General features: G+C 47.5%; 1 protein-coding gene across 1 annotated transcript; it reads left to right on the top strand.

Moving 5' to 3' along the window:
• The first annotated feature begins 2,872 nt into the window (after positions 1-2,872).
• LOC113996506 (refilin-A-like) lies at positions 2,873-19,829 on the top strand. Its single transcript, XM_027737612.2, has 3 exons — positions 2,873-3,412; positions 12,541-12,650; positions 14,385-19,829. Exons 1-3 carry the CDS (start codon positions 3,044-3,046, stop codon positions 14,716-14,718), a joined length of 813 nt encoding a protein of 270 aa, XP_027593413.2. The 5' UTR covers positions 2,873-3,043; the 3' UTR covers positions 14,719-19,829.
• The last annotated feature ends 1,738 nt before the right edge of the window (positions 19,830-21,567 follow it).

Raw genomic sequence — 21,567 nt, forward strand, 5'->3', positions numbered from 1 at the left:
CACTTAAATTCCCAGCTAGGCGGGGTTATTCCTTCAGAGTTAGTGCTGGTAGTGGAGGCCACTGTCCCCCAGCCCGTGCCTTCACACACTGCTGCCCTTGTACCACTGTGCTTGCACCTGTTTGTCTACACTCAGCTGCTTCAGAAAACTCCCCTCCAGACTTTTCCTTCCTCTTGTCCCACCATACACACAAGGACCCAGTTTCCCTGTTCCCAAGCCAAGACACAGGAATGTACCAATCCCTAGTGATTCCTTCCAGAAAATTAAGAATTGCTGAACTAAAGAGAGTTTCAGTAAAGCAACATGGTCTCAACTGAAAAAACCTGCATTTGTTGTTTTTCTGCTTCAGTAGGGCACTGTGCAGTATTGACATCCTGTTTCACCAAGTCTAATTCTATACTACGCCATATATACACCTGTGTCTGCACACTGTATCCTACACAGAGTTTCAGTTCAGGCTGGTTTTCACTGGCCAAGAGCTGGATACTGGGGCTCCAGGAGGACTGACCATCACAGCCATCAGGACAGCAGCATTTCTTACCACCTGCATGCCCTGTGCTTTACACAACAGCACTCAACTGGGGTGAGAAACCCACTACTAACTTTAAACAGAATAATAATAATAACAACTACAACAATAATACCACCATATGTATACACACATGGGCTGCAGAACAACAACAACAACAACAACGACAATCAAAATACCACCATAATATGTGCACACACATGCCCTGCAGAGCCCAGCAGCAGTTTTGCCAGTTATAAGTGAAGTCAATATCCCTACCAGTGCTTGGGGATGCTCAGCAGTGCTTAGTATTTCAGGTGTTTAGAGCTCAGCAACCTCTAAACTATGAACAACCACTTTTGAGCTAAACACGTGTTGTACAGAAATCTACATTTAAAATATACATTATTTAGCTCCAGGAAAGACTGGATTGCAGTTTTTCAAAACAAGAATCAGAAAAAACACAGTCTCCCTTCAACTGCTCCCCAAGCTAAAATATACCTTTCTAGGACTAAAGGACAGTGCACTCACCCCTGCCCAGTGTCTCTTTTTCCTGCTCCTTTTTTCCCTGTGAAGGAAAGCAGCTCTGAAGACACTCCTTCCCCTTGCACATATGGTCTTGCCAGTTCAGGAGAGGGGCAGGGGAACAGGGCTGCAGGGGAACTGCTGGGCTGAATGCCTGAGTTCACAGCGTTAACTGGCCAGAGAATCCTATTACGTGATAGGTAGCAAGCCAGGGACTAATTTATGGAAATTTTGACCTTTGGTCCCCTTTGACATTTTCAGATCAGCCATAGCCTGTGTGAGACATTAGAGCCCTTACAGTAAGGGGCTCTAAATCAGCCTGTGCAGCTGCTGGAGCCGGCGAGCGGGTCAGAGGTAAAAATTCACTGAGGTTTGTGTGTGGGCTGCTCGGTGCCTGTTTGACATTTACAAATCAGTGACATTCCTCTGCACAGCTCAGTGCATACAAATCAGTCACTCCGAGGAGGGCCCCTCATTTCAGTCAAAGGTGGATTTGGGCATCCTTGGCCTTTCCTTTTGACTTGAGCAAAGCTACGTCTAAACAAATCCAATTTTACCACCCTACAGTGTGACCCGCTCCCTCAGGAGGATGGAGCGTGGGCACTTTCACATTCGACCCAACCTCCCAGGGCTTTGTGCCATTTTCATGGCTTGGATGTAAAGCCTTCACCACTAGGTGCAATACCAGACCCCTCAAATTTTCCTCAGTTGCCACAACAAATGTGTTTGTTGGTTTTGTAGCACAAACAGACACAGTCTCATTCCACTGGGTGCTGGGCCAACAACTCGGACCAAGAGAAGGTGGCCAGTTGTATTGCAACAGTTTCCCATGGAAACCTATTTGCCATGAATAAAGCTCCACCAGGCTGAGCTGTATGAGTGGGTTTGCCCCAGATTTCTCACAGTCTAGACTCTATGTAGAGAGAAAACATGATGAGAAAAACACAACCAAGGCTGTGGACAAGGTAACATTAGCATCAGCCAGTTATTGTGCAATAAATGACAATATTGGTTTCAGCCAGCCTGACCTGTTTAACCGCTGCTGCTTCCCTGAACCCTGAGGGTTGATATGGACTCTACATTCACCTCAGTGCTGGCAGTGCCTCTAGCACATGATGCTCCTCCTGGCTAGAGGCTGTGCTAGGATTTGGGATGCTCTCTCATGGTGTTTATGGTTGTCTCCAACACATGACGGGTGGGATGGGGAGGCCACGTCCTTGGTAGCAGACCAGCAGCTGTGGAGCCAAAGAAAGAGGTGTGAAGGTGCAGGACGAGGCACGAGAGCCACCACGAGGGTATGGTGGCACAGGACCAAGACTGCCACGCTGACCCGCTGCCTTGGTGAAGCCACCCTTTGTCATCTCAAAGCAAAGAGAGATGACGGCTCTTGGGAGAGTCTCTTTCCTGGTGCCCACACACCACGACACTGAAGGGAAAAGCTACTTTGGGGATGTGGGGGTGAAAGAAGTACGAAAATCAGAACTGAGGGGAAAATCAGACATGCGTGAGGGAAAACTCTGACAGCAGTGAGGGAATGAGCGGAGGAAAGCCGCAGCCCAGGATAGGTTGGGATAGGTGGGTGGGTGAGGAAGCCCTTCTCCCGACGCCCGGGAGGGACAGGGCGGGCGGGCGGCGCCGAACGCGCTCCGCGCCTGGGAAGCGCCCGAGAACGTGTGGCCGGGGCAGAGCTGGGGGGCCGGGGGAAGGGGAGGGCGCTCCCCGGCTCCCTCCCACCCTCTCCGGATAAATGGGCCGCCGGGAGGCGGCGGGCGGGCGGTGCAGCGTGTGGAGGAGCGCGGCGCGTCCCCATCCCGTCCCCGTCCGTCCCTGTCCCGTCCCCCGTCCCGCCCAGCGCTCCCTGCCGGCGGGGCCACCCCGCGTACACGGCCGCGTCCCCGCGGGGCTGGGCGGGGGGATCGGGCTTCGGCTTCCCCTCCCCAGGAGCGTCTGACGGGCGGGCAGGGCCGGGGCCGGTGGAGGGGAGGCGGCCGGGGCACCCCGGTCCGGCCGATGCTGGCGCTGCCCCGCGCAGCACCGGGTTCCAGCGGGCTGGTGGCGGCGGTCGGGACTCAGGGGGGGGGCCCCGGCGTCCCTTCCCCTTCCCTCCCTCCGCGGCGGGCGGCCCTGGAGGATTTTCTCCCGCCGCGGCCCCCTCGCTGCCCCCCAGACATGGTAGGTCACCTCCAGCTGCAAGGGATGGACGAGAGCCTGAAGGAGAAGAGCCGGGAAGGCTTGTTGGACAGCCCGGACTCGGGGCTGCCCCCCAGCCCCAGCCCCCCCTTCTACTCGCTGTCGCCCGGTGAGGGCCGGGCAGGGGGCAGCGGCGGTGCGGACCCCCCGGCCCCGGGGCACCGGCGAGAGGCCAAGGACGGCAAAGTGGTAAGAGCCAGACCCGGGCGCCGGGCTCTGTCCTCTCCGGGCCCCGGGGGGGAAAGGCTGGCCGAGCCCCGGCGTGGGGGACAGGCAGGAGGGCGCCTGTGCCCGCTGCTGGGACACCCCTGGCCGTGTCCCCCCCGCTGGTGGCCGGGGGCTCTCGGGCTGCCCGTGGCAGCTGCAGTCCGGTGTTGGCACCGCCGCTGCTGTGCCAGGCAGGGCTTGGCCCAGTGCCAGGCGGGGTTTTCGGATACGATCACAAGAGTGTTGGCAGTTTGGCTGGGTAAACTCGTAATAACGGTGTGGGAGCGAAATCCAGGTCTGAAACAGGCTCCCCTGCCTTACCTTCGGAACAGACAAGTGTAATTGCTCCTCAGTGACACTGCGCTGCCCGGTAGGTGCAGGTTGGAGCTGCATCCATCCGGACCGAGGCAGGGGCATCTGGCTCCCAGCCATCCTGGCATCCCACATGTTTTGTGAGGAGCGCATAGCCACCTTTGCTGGAGCCCTGGCTGAAAGAAAGACAGAACTGCCTGTTAGCTGGGGCAGGGTACAGATGAGTGTCCGAGGAGTTGGGACAGGGGCTGGGGCAGGCCATGTCTGCCACCCTTTGCTGGAGTGGGGCTTTGTGGAGTGAAGGGTTCGTGTTCTGACGGCCGAGCAGAGCAGGGGTAGTGGTTTGTAAGCTCAGCTGGCAGAGCACAGCAGATTTCGGTCAGCCTGCTGCAGTGCCAGCGAAGCAGTTCACTGTGGACTACTATTTGGGTAGATTTATTATGACTATTATTTTGTTTTATTTGTTTATTTCTATCCCTGGGCTATAAAAACTGTTTTTAAAACACAAAGTTCAGAGTATAAGCAATGGTGGTGGAGGCTTTTAAAGGATGATGAAAGTTCTTCCCTAGGGCTCTTTAAAATTTTTTTAAACATATATAAAAGATGTTTGTAGGTGTATTCAACACAGTTAATTGGCTTCTATATTGAATAGAAACTGTGGCACAAATCTTTCTATGAGAAAAATTTACCTACCTATGGATCAGTGACAAGTCAAAGACTTCTTCCCCACAGAGGCATTTTGCAATGACTTCTCACACCCTCGTGCACTTTCTCAAGTTCTAAGGCTATTTTAGTATATTATTAAAAACTGCCTTTTACTCCTGAACCTGCGAAAGCCTTCCCCATGAACAGTGACTCCTCCTCACCAGACTACAGTGGGGTTATTGCAAAAATCAAATCTCAAAACCTACTCATGCCGCAGTTCCGAATATGGAGCCTTACCTGCAGATGCCTGGGGCGTGTGTGCCATCTTGATGGGACTGTTTATGTACAAAGAGTTACCCATACACCTCTGATTTGGCAGGATGAGGCTGTTGCTATGTGTCTGTAAAATAAAATGTGGGAGGAAGGTGAATGAAGGCTGCTGGACCAGAAGACAGCTGGGGTGGAGGTGTCTGCAGAGCTCTGTAATAGGGATATGACAGTTTCTGTTCCAGTAGTATGAGAGTTGGCCACCACTCCACCCAAGAAAGCCTTTAGATATCGAAGATGAAAGAACAGGAGAAAATTTATTTCAGCTCACGGGCTATTAGGACTGAGAGTTTTAGTGCTTGACTCCTACAGGGGAAAAAAAAGTTATTCCTGTGATATATGTAAGGCAAAAATAGGTTTTCCAGTTATTTTGATCATAAATCAACATTTTACAGATTTCAGAGAAACTCACACTGTAGATGCTTCCAAATTTTGTATCGCATTGCAAGGGTAGCCCTTGGCTCCTGCTCTTAGAGTATGGGTTCCATACATTGGGGGTATTTTCATGCTTTTATGAGGTACAGAAGGTTACAGGGATTCAAACACTGAAATCACTTGGACTGTATTGTTTGGAGTGGTGCTGGACTGTGCTCTTTAACTCTGTTTGGTGTACTGCAAAATAATGAAGTAAGTAGGAACTTTCACTCTATTTGATTGTACAGAGAGTTTCACTTCTTCTCAATTCCACCCTGCAAATACTGTGCTCGCAGCTGTTATTAAAGCAGGAAAAATACGAAGAGCGTTGCTTGCTTCATACTTCTAAATTGCAGTGTCTAATTAGCTTTAATCTTGCTGTTTAACAAGGACTTGCAGATCTATGAGCAGTTATGCAATCCATGAATGTGCTTCTGTTTAACTCTACTCCTCTGCAGTTCATCAGAGCATGCAAAATTGGCAAATCAATAATTGCAGCTATTTGCACACCAAGAAATGCCTTTTTAAATTGCCTGTTATATTAGTGTTTGTTTTGCTTACAAACATGACAGAGCCAAGAACGCAGCCTGCACTCTTTGTGTTAGAATACTATAAAACCTTATAGAAACTCAGTCAGTAACGGCCAAAGTTCCAGTATGTACAGTAACAATAAATTGCTGTCAGGTGAAGAAAACAACATTCCAGATCTGCAGGAAGTATTTCATACTATTCTTTGCTGCAGAACTATCAAACCACCAGTCTGAGCCCATTTGGTTCATTTTGCAGTCAGCTATTTTGCTCCAACTTCACAAATATGTTACAGAATTTTTCTGCTCATGCCGACTAAAAGGAGATTGCATGCCCTTATCGAGGACTTTCTTGTGTTTAAAATCTGTCTCTCTCTGCTCTGTGTTATTAACTGTGACTCTGAAAAAGTAAACTCTCTGCTCTTTAATAAGCACAACTTTGTTTCAAAGACAATGCACCATTTATTCACATTTAACCAGCCAATTTGGGAACAGCTTTGGGATCCAAGAAAATATGAAAGGCAATTTAGGGCCAGAGTCATAAATACCACAAGTTCAACACCATTTAGGGACTTTTTTTTTTTTTTCATTTTACTTGCAGTGAAGGAGAAATTGGCTTTTATTTCTTCAAATAAAGTCCATATAGGGAATTTGTCAAGTGTTTTGTGCTTAAGTGCAAATATCCTAAGGAAAATAGAAGGTGACTTTTACCTAGTTCTGCCTCTTAAATCTGAAACATGATTAAATTGATTCTTATGACTTGGGTTACTGAATTCTCTAGGCTGTGCCCATAAAGTTGGGCCAAAAGGAACATAAATACAATGAAATAAATCTCTAATAATATGCACAAAGAAGCAGTTGCTGAAAGGGTAGGGAACGAAATGACATCAAAGTAGCCAGATCTGCTTAGAGTTTTCCCTGTTGTTGTTGCTCTGGGATATAGTTTTAGGCTAAAAGAACTGTTTTTTAGGCTGTGTTGAAATAAATGCTTTGCATTCATCAGCACAACTCCTAATGGATATTGAGGGAGATCAGGATCACATTCATCTGCAGAACTATCAACTGTACCTTCTTGAAGCAGCAGACTGTGTTCCTTCCCAACAGTGAAGGCAACTATTGTCACTGCAACAAGTTCCTTTTCTTTGAAAGACTTTTAAGTATTTGTGCATTCAACCTGCCTGACTGAGCACTGACTTCTGTGGGACTATATCCTAGTGAATCAGTTGCAGGGATATAGGGAATTGCTACTTACATTCAGGAGCTTGTTGGACAACAGTGTGGTGCCAGAATCAATCTCGTGGTGGGAGGAGTTTTCAGCTTCATCTCAAGCACAGAGGAGAGACCTTGCCCCTTGGCACAGCCTTCACAGGCATGGTCCCAGCAATGGGGTCTGTGTCAGCACGTGTGCCAACCCTGTTGGATTTAAGGCTGATATTAAAAAAAAAACAATGAACCCAGAACATCTCCTCCTAACATCCTAACTAACAGAGCCCTTGAGCCACAGAGGCATCTTGTCCTACACTGAAAGTGCCCGAGGAAGAACAGGGGGCTGTCTTGTAGGGGCTGGGTGGTGAACATGGCCATTGAAGGATTTCCAGGCAATATGTAACTTCCAGACCTGCCAACACCTGCAGTGAAAGCACACGTGAGCACCCCAACCTGAGCCAGCTTGCAGCCTGCACGAGGCAGGTGATGTGATTCTCCAAGGCCACGTGGGTCCCAGCAGCTCTGGGGAAAGCCCCAGGCTTGTGTGGGAAGCAAGGCACCCATCTGGCACCACAGCAGGGCTTGCCTCAGGGATTGGCGTTGGCAGCCTGGCATCCTGACCCATTTCTGAACCACTCCCACAGGGCCAGATCCTGCAGGAATTTCCCCGGCAGGGGTTGGTGGTGGTTTCAGTTCCACACCTGTGGCCTCTGCCTGGCAAGGGCTAACCCCACCTGCCTGTCCCCTGTCCCTCAGCTCCATCAGGTTCTGGACATGCACCCGCTCCTCTTCCTCCTCGGTTCAATGCCAGCCGTGAAGGAGAGGAATGGCTCTGGGCCTCACCTGATCTGCAGGCTGTGACAGATGTCCCTTCTGGGCAGATCAGGGAAACGGGGCATCAGGATCTTATCATCTACTCTGAAAAACGTGGCTGTGATGGCAGACACCTAGGGTGATGTCTTCTAGCTGTTGAATTTCCATTGCGTCCCTGTATAACCCTGTGGACAGTAAGCAAAGCAGCACGCATTTCCCACTTGAAATAAAAGAGGGAGATAAGCAGGAAAGATGTAATTCTTTGAAATAATAAAGCCCTGCCTTCTACCTGAGGTTTGCATTTACTGTTATCACCTCCCAATATAATCTCATCCGGCTCTAGTATAAATTACTCGTAATGTGCAATACGTGTAGATACTGGGAAAATAAATGGTCTGTTAAACAAATATTGCTTATCTTCCAGAGCGGAGAATGTAGATGTGTGTCAAATAACTCAGCCAGATCTTTCATTATAGCTGTAAATAACAGCTGAGTAAAGTGACATTTTCATGGACCTGACATGTTACCATAGTGGGAAAATGTGGTGAGAGATTTGCTTATGCCCTGGCTAACTTAGGAGCTGGGAATTTGGGAAGCCATATCCTGTTTGTAGCCCTGACGCTTGGAAAACCGTTTCCCCTTACAGTCCCTAGAGATGTAATGCCACATCTTAGTGCCTTCCCCATAATGACCGTAGCGAAAGGAGTCGGTCAGTTCTGGTTCTTCGTGCTCTCTGGGGAAGCTCTTTGGAGGTTTATGTATTTCAAATCACATTAATTTCCTTTCCTTTTTGTTGCTTTGCTGCCTGGAATTTGAAAGCTAAAGAGCAGTCAGTGCTGTCGTTTAGCTGTAGGTTGAATTCTGTTCAGCAACCAATTTTATCTGTGTTTATCTATCTGCTACTTGCAGAAAGCAGAGTTTAGCTGCCCAGGCTGTTACATGCCTGAAAGGCATCAGAGGGGGGAAGAGGCAGAGGGAAAAATGCAGCCGAACAAGAAAGCACTTCATCTTTTTAATAATATTGTAACTCTTTGCTGGTTGAAACAAATTGTATGCTGGAAAGGAAATAAAAATAATAACACCTTTACTGCTTACTAGTCACCTCGGATCTGTTTTGAGGGCATAATGTCTACACATAGGGGTCACTATTTGATCTCTCCAGTGTCCTTCCTTTCCTCTCCTCAACCTTCCTGGACTACCAGACTACCTCCTGTCCTGGCATGTCCCTGCTCAACCTGAGAGGGTTGTGGTGGCTTTTGCAGAGCTGTGTCTGGTAAATACCAGCACAGCTCCAATTACTGAGGACAGATGAATCAGGTCTCCTACTGCAGTGTTCCAGGAGAGCAAGTGTTGGATAGACAGACCTCAGCTGTGCATCCCTTGTAGACAGCCTGGTCTAAAGTGATGTGGGCTTCTCCTCTTCACCATCAATAACCCCCAGTAGTGGCAGCAAGCTCTGCTCCCTGCCAGCCCATCTGTGGTGCTGGACAATACAGAAACCCACCTTATCTGTGAGGTGTCCGGAGATCACTGAGTGATTGCTAGAAATTAGCCAGGGATCATTTTTTCAAGGCAGTGCAGCAGTCCAGTGCTCCTCTTCTTTCAACCATTCCTGTGCAGAAGAAGAAAGAATTGAATCAGTATTTTTTGACAGGCAGAACATTTTTGTTTTGTTTTTACCTTAAAACAGTTTGGAAGGAACTGGTATCAAACATTTGGCAAAAAGCCAGCTTTGGACACGCACAAAGCATATAACATTTCAGCCCCAAAGACAAATCTTTTGGAAAGCTCACGTCCCCTGCTCCTTGCTTCCCAACTCCAGGTGAGGTGCAGGAGCTGACATTTCAGAACATCACTGGAGGGGAAATGAAATGTCACCTGAAGTGCCTTTCAGTCCCCGCTGTGTAAAACCTGTGCTTACTGTTTAGTGACCCCTTCATGCCGTGCAAGCAAATCAGTTGCTGTTTGTTGAGCACCCTGCAGCGTCCTACAGATGATGTCTATTTTTAGGCCATGCCTTGTAAGTTATTTACATCTTCCATGTGCAGACTTCCAGGTCACTTCAAGGTTTCTGACCTGCAGCAACTCTTGGTACTACTCGTGGAAGAAAAGTGTGAGTCTGTAATGGTATTGACGGGCAGTAGAAGTCCTGGCTTTGGCTTGCCAATGTCCACAGTTGTTCCAGCTTTCTAAATTAGGACAAGCCTGCAGTTCTGAGGTTGGTGCTCGTTTATAGCATATGAAATGCGTTATGAAGTGCTTGTTGTCACCCTTGTCTACCCAGAGCAAGGTAAACTATAACCCACAATGGAAATACTCTCATCACCACTCCATCCAGAACTAACCTGGAGACGATTTAATCCCGCTCTCACCAAGTTCAGTGGCAGGTTTTTGACTCTGATTGCTTTCAGTCATGCATGCCAGTGCCTCCATTCCTCCGTGCACGCTGGTATTGTTTCTGCAGCATGTTCTTGTTTCCTGCTCCCTGCTGTGGGACTTGTGCTTTCCACAGACGCGTTGGCCGCGGTGCCCACGCTCCGACCAAGTGGCATGGCAGGCTGGGGAGTCTGTGCTGTACAAACACTGGGGCCAGCTGCTCCAGCAATGTGCCAGCTAAGACACAGGAAGGACCTCGCCTCCCACATCCTGGGGATGTTTAGAGCACACTTAGTGTCAGCATTTGTTAGCAAGAAGTGTGAAGACTTGTTTGCCTGGAAGCACTGAAATGGCTTCTTTGAAAATGCTTCTTTAAAGGAGGGACACGTATCCCCAGCCTAGCTTCCTTTGCCAGTTCAAGCACTCTGCAGATCTCTGCAGGTGAACCCCCAAAAGGGCAGCCTGCCTGCTGTTCACAAAGCCCATGAGTACCTGTCCACATGGTGTTTGACTCCTCACCCAAATGAACCTCTTCTCGTGTACAAGATGTCTTTAGAAAGAGCTCTGGCCATGTGCAGACTATTAAAAGCTGGATATCTGCACCCTTGTGAATTGAGGCTTGTCTGATGTAAACAATTCACATTTCAGAAGCAAAGAGCTTTATTTACGACCAGAAAGGCTCCCCTTGCCCTCCCCTGTCAAGAGTGTTGAAAGCAATCCAGAAGTGAACTTTGCCTTTTGGCCAGTGTTTGGTAGGAAGGGTAAACATATACATATATATATATACACACATATGCACATATATTTTTTCTCCCCCCCCCCCATGCAAATACTGTCCTCCTTTGACAATGGAACAGAAATACTCAATGAAAAAGAGAGGTTGGCCATTTTACTTTATAGCACTACTTTATACAGTAGTAAAGTGCAGGGATATTTCAGTATGGAAAGAATAAACAGCTTTGTGGCTTTGGGACACAGAATTGAAGGGCTTGGTGAATTCAGATGGAGCAGTGACATTTTTTTGACTTAGCCTGAGGCAGAAAGTCCAAGCCACAAGAGAAAACCAGACCTCAGCTAGTGGGAGCTGATGCTGTTGAGTGGACTCAGCAGGGCTTTGCCAGTTAACACCAGCTTGGGGGACACTCTGTTGAGCATTTGGGGACCTCCACAGTGTACAGGGCAGGGCACAGGCTGCAGAACCTCTCCCAGTGCTGCCAGTAGAACTAGGTCACAGCTCCAGTGTTGTCTCTTAGGCCACCCAACCAGAAAATGCTGGGGCAGGTGGAAGGGAGATGCCTGGGATGAGCAAGCCAATACAAGAGCTGTGTCCTCAGCTACTGTCAGTGGATTCTGTGAGTCCTGAGATGCTCTTGCAGACTTACACGGGTGAAATGTGGCTGTGATTGTAGCACATATGGCCTCTGCATGGTAGAAAGTAGAAAACTCCATGAGCTTTTCAGCCATCTAGAGACCCTGCACAGAGGCTGCCGGGCCATCTCCTTTAAAGAAAGCCCATGTCCCTGTGGGTCATAAATATCTGCTGACAGAGAAGTAGTGGCAGGGACTGAAACATGCAATGACATTTTTCCAGGAGGGCAGGATTAGGCTTAATTAGCTGCTGGGTTTAGTCCAGGCACCGAACACAGGATCTCTGTATGTGGGAACTGATGTTTAGGAGCACCTCAGTATAGAGAACTGGGATTACTCATTTCTGTGGTGGGCAGAGAAGCTTAGGCTGGACTGTGACAATTTGTCAGAGTAGTAACTTCAGGGTGCAGTTAGTCTTAAAAATCCAGTTTTTGGTGTCATGAATTGGAGCAGCTCCATTCATTATAAACTCCTGGCTTGAAACTGGTTTCCTGCATTGCAGAGGCCACAAGGTGCCCCAGTGTCTCACCCCACCCTCAGCTGTGCATGGTTAACTAGAATATCCCTTGGAGCATGAGAGCCATTTTTGGCACAGAGACTTCAGCAACAGCAAGTCTCCCACTTCCTCTGCTGGATCAGTGTAAGAGATATATATGTATACACACACATATATATACATATGTATATATACATATACACACACACACATACATATACATATAAATATAAATACACATCTCACTTAAGTAGACCTATATCCTTTAAATCAGCAGACTTAAGCCCTGTATCTATGTTAGGTCAGATGTGGAGCACTTTTCCACATCTGGTGCACTTCGAGTATTTGTAAGACTTGTTAATTCATAATAGTAAAGGTAATATCAGGGCTAAAGAAAATCCCCAAACAATTGCAATTCCTATAAGAAACAGGAAAAGAAGGGCTAAATTTCAACAAGCAGATACCGCAGCATGGAGTGCCAGAGATCTGGGCAGAGTCACGTACCTGGGAGGTGTTGATAGGTGAGGGCAGTCCACAGTGTCGCATCAGGCTGCTCAGCTGCCAGTCACAGCACATTAGGAACCTCATCTGGTGTGTCCCACTTGCTGTGCTCTCCTTTCCTGCAGATGCCTTACCTGCTCCTGAACCCGTCCATGCCAGAGATAAGGCCTCGAATGCACCCTGTGTTTTTTGGAGAAAGCATTGAGGTCAGCCCCGAGCCCGTGCAGGAAATCAGGTACAGATGGGATTGGGTGGGTAGGTGGGGATTTCTGTGTTTTTCCTGGTGCTTTTCCTTCTGCCAAAAATTAAAATGTGTTTATAAATGGGAGTCATGGTTATTTTGATGGGAAGGGAGGGACAGGTGGGAGAGTAAAGCCTGAATTAAAGACACTGACAGCAGCAGAGGTGGAGGGGAGGAGGCAAGAACTGGAGGGAGGTTTTTTAACAGAAGGCAGCTTTCCTTCCAAGGCCAGCTAAAATCCAAGGCTATGAGACAAAACCATTACCATCTGTGGGCTTGATAGCTCCACTAACTAATCTGATAGTCTTCATATTGTTCCCAGATGACTTGTATCTTGAGAAGAAGCAACACCCTTATAATTGGCACCTGTTTTTGTTAGCCCTTGCAGCAGAGAAAGCAACATTAGATCAGTCCATAGAGACTGAATGAGCTCTTCCTAGTGAGGAGATGGTCCCTCAAGGTAGTGATGGAGATGTTTTGCCCTCCTGTGGGGCTGGTGGATAAACACTGATCTCTGCTCTTCTTTTCCTCTTCTGCTGGTGTGGAATGTACTCCAAAAACAGCCTGGAGCAGTTACACACAGCTTGGGGCAGGGACAGTGGGAGGACTGTAAAGCAAATTCCCACCTCCCTCAACCTATGCAACGTCTCTCTTGAAATGTACCCCAGTAAATCTCTGCTGGCTGAGGAACTGCCAGCGGGCATGTTTTTATGGTGATTACATCTGAGTCGTGTTTTATGTGTGCTGAATGACTTGCTTACACCCTGGCTGTGCAAAATACATTACAGCAGCTCAGATTACACTCGGTGCACAATCAGTCAGCCCCCCTCTGGGTGGAGGTAATGACGAGCACACACCCAGCTTTTAATCTTTTTTACGTGGAGCTGCACATTCCTTGGCTGCTGATTGCTAGAGGAGCGTTTGGGGAGCAGGGAAAACCAGTGAAAGTCCTGCTGTTCCTCGTGGCTAGGAATTCTAGGGAAAGCCCTTCACGTGGCCTGCTGTCTGTGGCCTGCTGTCCCTACATCTCTTGTGGATGCCTGCAGAAAACAGGCAGGGTAGTGATATTCCAGGTTTTGTGGGTTCTTCATATGGCTGTTCAGGTGGTTACTTTCTTTGGGACCAGTGATGTGGGTATTGGGCAGCCATAGCCTGCAGTAGGCCATTGCTTTACCTTCTCTGTCACCATTGCTTGGATTTTCTGTAGGCTCCAACAAGCAACCTCACCCCTCATCTCCCAGCACTCTGATTTTAGCTAGCTTGGGCATCTTCGTGCTCTGATGGCAAGGCACTACAAAGAAAATAGACAAACACACAGCCTTGACAGCTCAACAAGTCCATTACAGGGTGTTTGCCTCCAGCATAGCTCTCAGGGCTGAGCTGAGGTTGCAGTGGGGCCTGTAGAGGAAACCAGAGGAAGAAGTGGGTGGCTTGGAGCCTGTGCACCAAGGTGTTTTCTGCCCTGGCAGGACCATAGTCCCCTGTGCACATGCACTGCAGAAATGCTGAGATGGATTCACAGCAAGGGGTGGTTCCACCAAGATTCACCAGAAGGATGGAGTCCTCTTTTGGCCCTTGCTCTCTGTTGTAGAGTTGGCATCAACCCCAGTGTCTGTGCAGTAAGAGATCATAAATACTGCCAGCTTCAAAGGGTTAGAGCTGAGCCCTGCCTGTCTTATCTCCTTTACTGCCTGGGCTGTGTTCGTGATACCCTGCTGTCCTCTGTAGGTGCAATTCCGAGGTGAAGTACGACTCCGAGAAGCATTACCGGGACGACATTTTCTACGGCCCCATCCCCACCGTCACCACCTACAGCGAGACAATCATCGCTGCTCCCAACTGCACCTGGCGGAACTACAAGTCCCAGCTGATCTTCGAGCCCCGCCAGAAGCCACTGAGGTTTCAGAGCACAACCATCATTTTTCCCAAGCGTGCCAAGAACATTTACCGGACCACCCTCAGCTACAGCTTGGGTTGTGCCAAGCGTTGGTTCGCTTCCAGCGTGCAGCTGGAACTCTGTGAGGAAACCAGCCCGTGCGTCATCTACAGCGAGACCCTCTGATCCGCCCCGGCAACCGCGCGACCTCCGGGAAGGCCGCGGCCTTCGCCGGGCCTCTGGCTGGGCCTTCATGGATGGCGACTGAACATCAATGGCTGGAGAACACCTCGTTGTGGGTGAGGCTGAACTGGCTGGGAGGAGGCTTGCAGGGCACGGGATGGTTTTGATCGGTGAGAGAGGCTGGCTTGTATTTTGCGACATTCCTGACGTTCATGATCTGGATTTTGGTTTTTGTTGGTTTTTTTTTTTCCTTGAGCATATCTATTTTTGAGTTGTGTTTAGATGAAATCAAGATGACCAAGGACCCTGTTACCCGTAGCAGAGCCTAGTGAGCTCTGTAGGTCTCGTCTAGCACATAGGTGAGAGTCACTGTAACATTGAGCTATTTTGATCTCTGCAAAGGGAAGACCAACTGCAGAGTCAGCGTCTGGTCAGCCTGGCATAGACCAGGCCAGGTCTCAGAGCTGAAATGCAGAGGAGTTGGTTATTAATACACCACAGCTTGCTCCAACAGCTCATATGAGAGGGAGCTGCAGTATTACACCACTGCAGTCACCTCAGGCCTAACTTCCTGGGAGCAGTGGGGACTGTCACCCCAAGAAAAGGGAGAAAAACAGGCTCCTGGTGCTCTTGCAAGCCACTGGAGGTTTGTATACCATGGCAAGGCACAGCACAGCCAGGAGATGGGAGAAGGGCCTGCCCTGACCCAGCCACGTCTTCTGTGAGCCCAGCTGAGAGTAAGCACTGGAGACTGAGGACACTGAATAGGTGGGGGGCTGGTTTCTAAAACTGAGCAAGGGATTTAGGAGCCCATTGCCCTTTTTCAAAAGTTTTGTCAGTCCAAGTGTGCTGTGCTGTTCACTGCCTTGAACACTCAGTTTACAGGGATCTTTAAGCACTTGCAACCCTTCTGAGTTTCAGGGAATGGCACTATTGCAGGGAAGAGCATAGGGCAGGAAGATGATCTCTGGCTTCAAAGAAGCCCAGGGCAGGGTTAACTCACCCTCTCAATGGTTTCCATACTTGTCGCATGAACAGTTTTTCTGACTGTGGAGGAGCAGCCAAACTTTGTGTGTAGAGCTTGAAGAGCCCAAATCAGTCCAGGTCTTTCTAAATCATCCAGGCTGTAGCAATTCAACAGGTACTTCACAAACAGCTGAGCTGTCTCTGCAAAAGGACCAAGAAACACTGAGTGAGCAGGAGTCAGTACAGCCATCCTGTGGTTAACCATTCCCCACTCATGAATCCCATTTCCTGGTATCCCTTCACTTTGCTAGCTTGCTGAAAAATCTGCAAGAGCCTGGATTCCCACAAACATATAACTTTTGAAAATAGCACAGAATTGTCTCCAAAAATCTTACCAAGAATTCTTGCATGCTGCTCAGACTTAGAAAATAACCACACAGCTCCGGAAATTAATTTCCAGCTTTCCCTCTTCTAAACTTTCCACTTTGTTCCTGACTTGCTGTGAGTCTGATGGAGTTACTTCAGAACACAGCTAAGCAGCCAAGTCAGAAAGCCTATTAACGATGTCAACAAGACGTAGCTGATTGCTCAGAACAGTTGACGCACAAATCCACAGAGATTAAAAAAAAAAAATCTGAAAAACTTGAAAAAATAGTAAAATTAAATAGTGACTTATAAAGATACTCTTTCCATAAGTTTCAAAAAGCAATTGGTAAATGTGACCAGAACCATGACCTTTATGAAACAGAGTTCTCTTGTTTAAAATGAAGCACAGTTTTTCCACCAGAGGTAAATATAAAGTCTTTATATATAAACTTAAATCCTGACAGCTGAAGCATCATTAGCACTGAAAGATGTGTGTTATGGCAGTGATGAACTCTGCTTCTCTGGGACTTAGCACTTGGTGGGGAGAAACCTCTCAAAGGATTTCCAAGGCTTCCACCTACTGTTGAATTCTTTACAGCAACACAAACAAGGATTATATTTGTTATTGGTCAGGTTTTGCTGTCCTTGACTGTCAGCATCAAAGCCTGGAAAAGCACTGTCTGCCTCTGAAGGGATTATTATGCCTGAAGCAACCCTTCTCCCCAGGGCACCAGCAAACATGGAGTTGGCTTAGGCAGTAGGGAGGAGATGTGAGGATGAACATGGTCCCGGTCCCTGTGCAGTTAAGTTGGTGATGCACTTACTTGGTAGTTCATCCTGAGGTCTGTCCTGTTCTCCAAGTGTTGCTGAGCGAGCCTTGGGACTGGGGGAAATACCCACCTGCCTTCCTGGGTACACATGAAGGCTCTGGAGGGCTCATTGCACATATCCATGAGAGTCTGTGCAAAGGGGGGCAGGTTTCCAAGCTGAGCAACACTGTTATCCAGGTTCAAAAGCAGGGCCAGCACTCACACCCAGGAGATCCCTGCATGATGACAGATTAGATTGCATGCACCTCCACTGAGCAAGCATGGAGACAGGCTGGCCTCAGAGCCAAAGGGATGCCAGAGACTCCCTGTTCTGACCACACATCAGGCTTTGCTCCTGTTAACAGCTGGATTATTCCCTTGCTTCAAGCACAAAGCTGCAATTTTTGATCACATTGGTCTTTGAGCAGGACAGGTTTTCCCCAGAAAAAAATCTCTTTTATCATGACTGGCTGCAGGCTTCTGCCAGCCTTCTCCACTGTTAGTTCTGCTTCCTAAATATTGGCCACAACAGTAAAAAAAAGAATTCAAGGAAAGCCAAAAAACTAGTGTGCAAATACAAATCCAGCAGAGGGACCTGAACCTCAGCCTGGACTTTCACCACACAGGGACAGGGGCTGCAGAGGCAAAATCTCACAGGTGGATGTGACCCCCAGGAGGGTGCAGTGGAAAGCTGCATCCTTGGCACTGGAGGGTCCCACACGCCCGGGCCAGGCCTCTTTGAAGCTTCATGCTTTGTTTTCTCTGCAAATAGACTAGAAATGACCTAACATGCTCCTGCTCCTTTAAGTTTAAGCAGCTTTTGTGGTCTTGCCATGTTAGGGGGAAAAAAAAGACAGAGCAGTGTGGGTTTCTAGGCTGCTGAACACATTCTGAGCTGTGTGGCCACAGTGGCTATGGTGGGACTACAACCCTGGACCACATCCCAACTGGGACATTGCCTGAGATCTGTAGAAATTTTTGAAAAATACCTTCTTACGAGGTGTCTCCCATGGGCCCATCACAAGCTGCTTTTCTTCTCAGCAAAAGCTGGCGCTGGAAAGGGACTTTGTTTTTCCTGAGGACAAGGAAACCATAGAGGGTCAAGTCTTCACCCTTGCCTGGGCACAGATCCCACTCTGCCTGTCCACCCTGTCCCTGCTGTTCCCATCCCTGTGGCTGGGTTAGGCAGTGGTGGAAGAGCCAAAGTTTGCCTTACCATGACTGGGAAAAGTGATGACTTTTTTGTTTTGCTTAAACACCAGAAACTGTATTTTGTGTGTGTGTTGCCAATGAAGAATTGCTGCAAGCAGCCAAGAAGTGCCTCATGCCATAGCTGTAGTATGTTTGTACATCTAAAAGGAATGATTAGTCCCACTAGGGAGGTGCTTTTCTTTTAAATGGAGCATTATTAATCTCAACCAACAGATCTTTATTCCTGTATATTTTCTCAAAGATATAAGTGATTAATTTAGACCATGGAAAGGTGAGTTTCCTTGAGCAGCTCGGACTGTGGCTGCACAATTTCTCCCTGGGATCCTGATGTACATGTTGCCCACAGTCCTGTAAGCCTGATGGGTAAAGTTAGACTCTGCCTTTTGGAATTATTGTCCATCAAGACTTATTTTTGAGATCAAAAACTTTCACAGAAGGCATCTTTCTTTTTGGGGGGGATTTGGGGGTAAGATTGATTTTTTTCAATATGGAAACTCACTATCCCAAAGGTGTGGGGTTCCCCTTCACCCCCTTCATTCCTGTGATTCTTTTGCCCCTGAATGCAACAGAGTGTGCTGGTGTCTGGTCTGCCTGCATTGCTATCATTACATTTGGGGCCAAAAAGAGGAAACCCTAATGAAATACTGAACTTGCAAAATCTGTGGAATACTTTGCACAAACCACAGAGAACAACTTTGACCAAACCAGTTTACTGCTTATCTTTATTTTTTGCCTTTTCCTTTTTTTTTTCTTCCTAAGCCCACTCTACTTTTCTCAATGTGAAATACAGACAGATTTGCACCCTTGGTGCAACATTTCTGGGAATGACGAAATGGGGTTTGGGTGTTGATAGCAGTGTTTGAGTGAGCTGCTGGTCAGAGAAGTGAATGCTATTTACTATTTATGTTGAGTGTGTCTTAAAAAATAGGAAAGGTCACAGAAGGCAAAAGACTTTGTAGAGCAAACTGAAGACTAAAGACTGTGTGAGTCTGGTCTAGAGGCAAATGATTCTATGTGTGGACACTGTGAGCTAGGATATTTAGCCATTGTATTTTTAACCTGCCTCTTTTCCTGTAGGAAGAGGCATTCCTTGCCTTCTTTAGAGCTGAAACAAAATCAGATCCATCCTCTGCCACAGTTATTCAGTCCCACTGAAGTCTGTGAGCATCAGTGTTCCCCAGGCTTACGGGGTACTTACTGTGTGTGTGCCAAGCAAACATGCACAGAGCTGTGCCTCTGGGGAGATGGGGGAATGCTTTATAGGGGATGATGGATCTTGTTGTGGGATATTCAGATTTCTACTGCCAGATAAACTCTGCTCCCTGAGGATCACCTGGTCATTCACAAATTGATCTGTTCTGAATATCTCCCCTAAAGCTTTCCTATAACCATTGGATTTTTTAGGTCTTGGGAGGCACTAATTCTTTTTCAGATACTGTGATGGTCATCAAAATGAGCAAAGTATCCTACCATGTGAGTCGTGACCTGAGGATGGGGTTGAAAGGTGTCTGAAGGTTAGAGAAGGAGAACATATAAGTGGTGGAAATGCATAAGGATGTGTCATATTTTTATTTTTGTAAGTCTGATTCTCTAAGTGCTTGTAAAGTACTTTACTGTTGTATATGTGGTGATGCAGTAGTTCACAATATCCTTTTATTTTTGTATATTCCCCCCTCCACCATAATCCCTTTCTGTTCAACTCATAGAGAGTAATTTAAGAAGACAAAATTTATATATCATAATAAAATGCTCAAACTACCATGCTGATGTATCTGGAGTTTCCTTCCTCTTCCTTGTCCCTTTATTTGGTACCTAATGCCCCTTTCCCATCCAGAGGGCATATTTTTGGTGTGTCCCTCCCTTCTGTGGGTTTCAGCCCAGCTCCCCATGGACGGGTGGCTGTGGCACAGTCAGTCAGTGCTGTGATGTGTAAAACCTGCTCTGCCACATGTGCCCAGGGAAACTGAAAAGCAGAGGCAGAACTCTGCTTCCTGCAGAGGCAGTTTGACCCTTCCAGATTTCACTGGTTGTCAGTTTTACCATTTCTTCACTCTAAATTTCCCTCTTCTTCCTTCATCTTGTTCTACCCAGTTACGAAGCCTTGGTGTGTTTGATCTAGACAATTCCTCTCCCAGCTTTTCCATGGCCTTCAAGAGAAGGAAGAACCAACACAATGCTTATTTCATATACAGGTATCCACAACCTAGTACAGTATTGGGACCCTTGCTGTGTCCTGACTTTCCAAATCATGACAGTGGATAGGCTGGATTGGCGCTAAAATCATAAAGTGCATTTTAAACCCATTGCTGTAAATGCCTCAGGCTCACCAGCCAGCTATTATTAGAATGCTCTGCTGTCTTCCAAGACCCAAGATGTCTGCAGGGAGAATCTGACACTAATCTTTATGGAAAAATCATATTGGATTTATAGGGATGAAGTCAATAGGCTTGGACGAAAATGGCTGTTAAACTCTAAGGAATGGAAAGGAGAAGCAAAGCCATGGTATGCAAGAGGCTTCAGCTGCAAGGGAAGTGCCCGTGTCCACATCCCAAGCATTTTGACACAAATCATGTCTGAACTGCTCCTAGGATGAAGGATGGGAGACACACTCATGCCTAAGAACCTGAGGAAACACAAGGATGTGAAGAAGGCAGGGGATGTGCAGGCTGGGCGAGTTCACTGGCTGATACCCAAATGCCAGATGAAGGACATGTGCATCCACTCCTGCTATTTAAATAAAACCATAAAATGTGAATGCTGTCCAATGAAGATTCCTGAGGTGGCAGCTAAATCCTCAGCAGCAAAAGCAGTATTAGATGCAGGATATGTGTTTTGGCAAGTGTGCTCAGATGAGCTAACCCCTAAGCTAGTGGCTTTTACTGTGCTATTTGGATGTTGTAAATTTAAGCAGATGATGCTTGGTATTAGTTTTGCTCCTGGGATATTTCAGACAGTAATTGCACATATCTCTGAGGGATTACAAGGTGCTGAAGTTATAATGGATGGACTTTGAATTTAAAGTAGATGCCTTTATGAACAGAAGGAAAGGTTTAGGCTGGTTTTACAGACAGCAAGAATGCTGAGTGTAAAATGCCAAAAGCCTCACCTAAAAGAATTTGCTGGTAATGGGCAGCTACAAATTAAATAATAAAAACCCACATGCTGGGATTCCTATTCCACTCAGCAAAGCAGAGTTGTAAGGAAACAATAGATGCCTTCATCAAATTTCATTCCACAGCTATTTACAGTCAACAAATAATGGAAAGACTTGCCAGAGAAAGAGCCTTACCTGATACTGGAGCAGTAAAAACGTCCCCCTGCTGCCAAACCGTCAGCTTTAGACTACCACATTCAAGACCTTGGGCTTGGTGTCTGGTCTCCATCAGCAGATGGCAATGTCACAGCCTGGACCTGCAGAAGTCTCTTTGGAAGATCGAGGCAATGCCAAGCAGCAGGAGGTTGTATTGTCCCCAGAAATGTCATGAGTCTGTTCCAATGC

This window comes from Pipra filicauda, unplaced genomic scaffold (genome assembly GCF_003945595.2).
Source record: "Pipra filicauda isolate LSUMZ 115617 unplaced genomic scaffold, ASM394559v2 scaffold14_size4853619_pilon, whole genome shotgun sequence".
Taxonomy (NCBI): Eukaryota; Metazoa; Chordata; class Aves; order Passeriformes; family Pipridae; genus Pipra; species Pipra filicauda.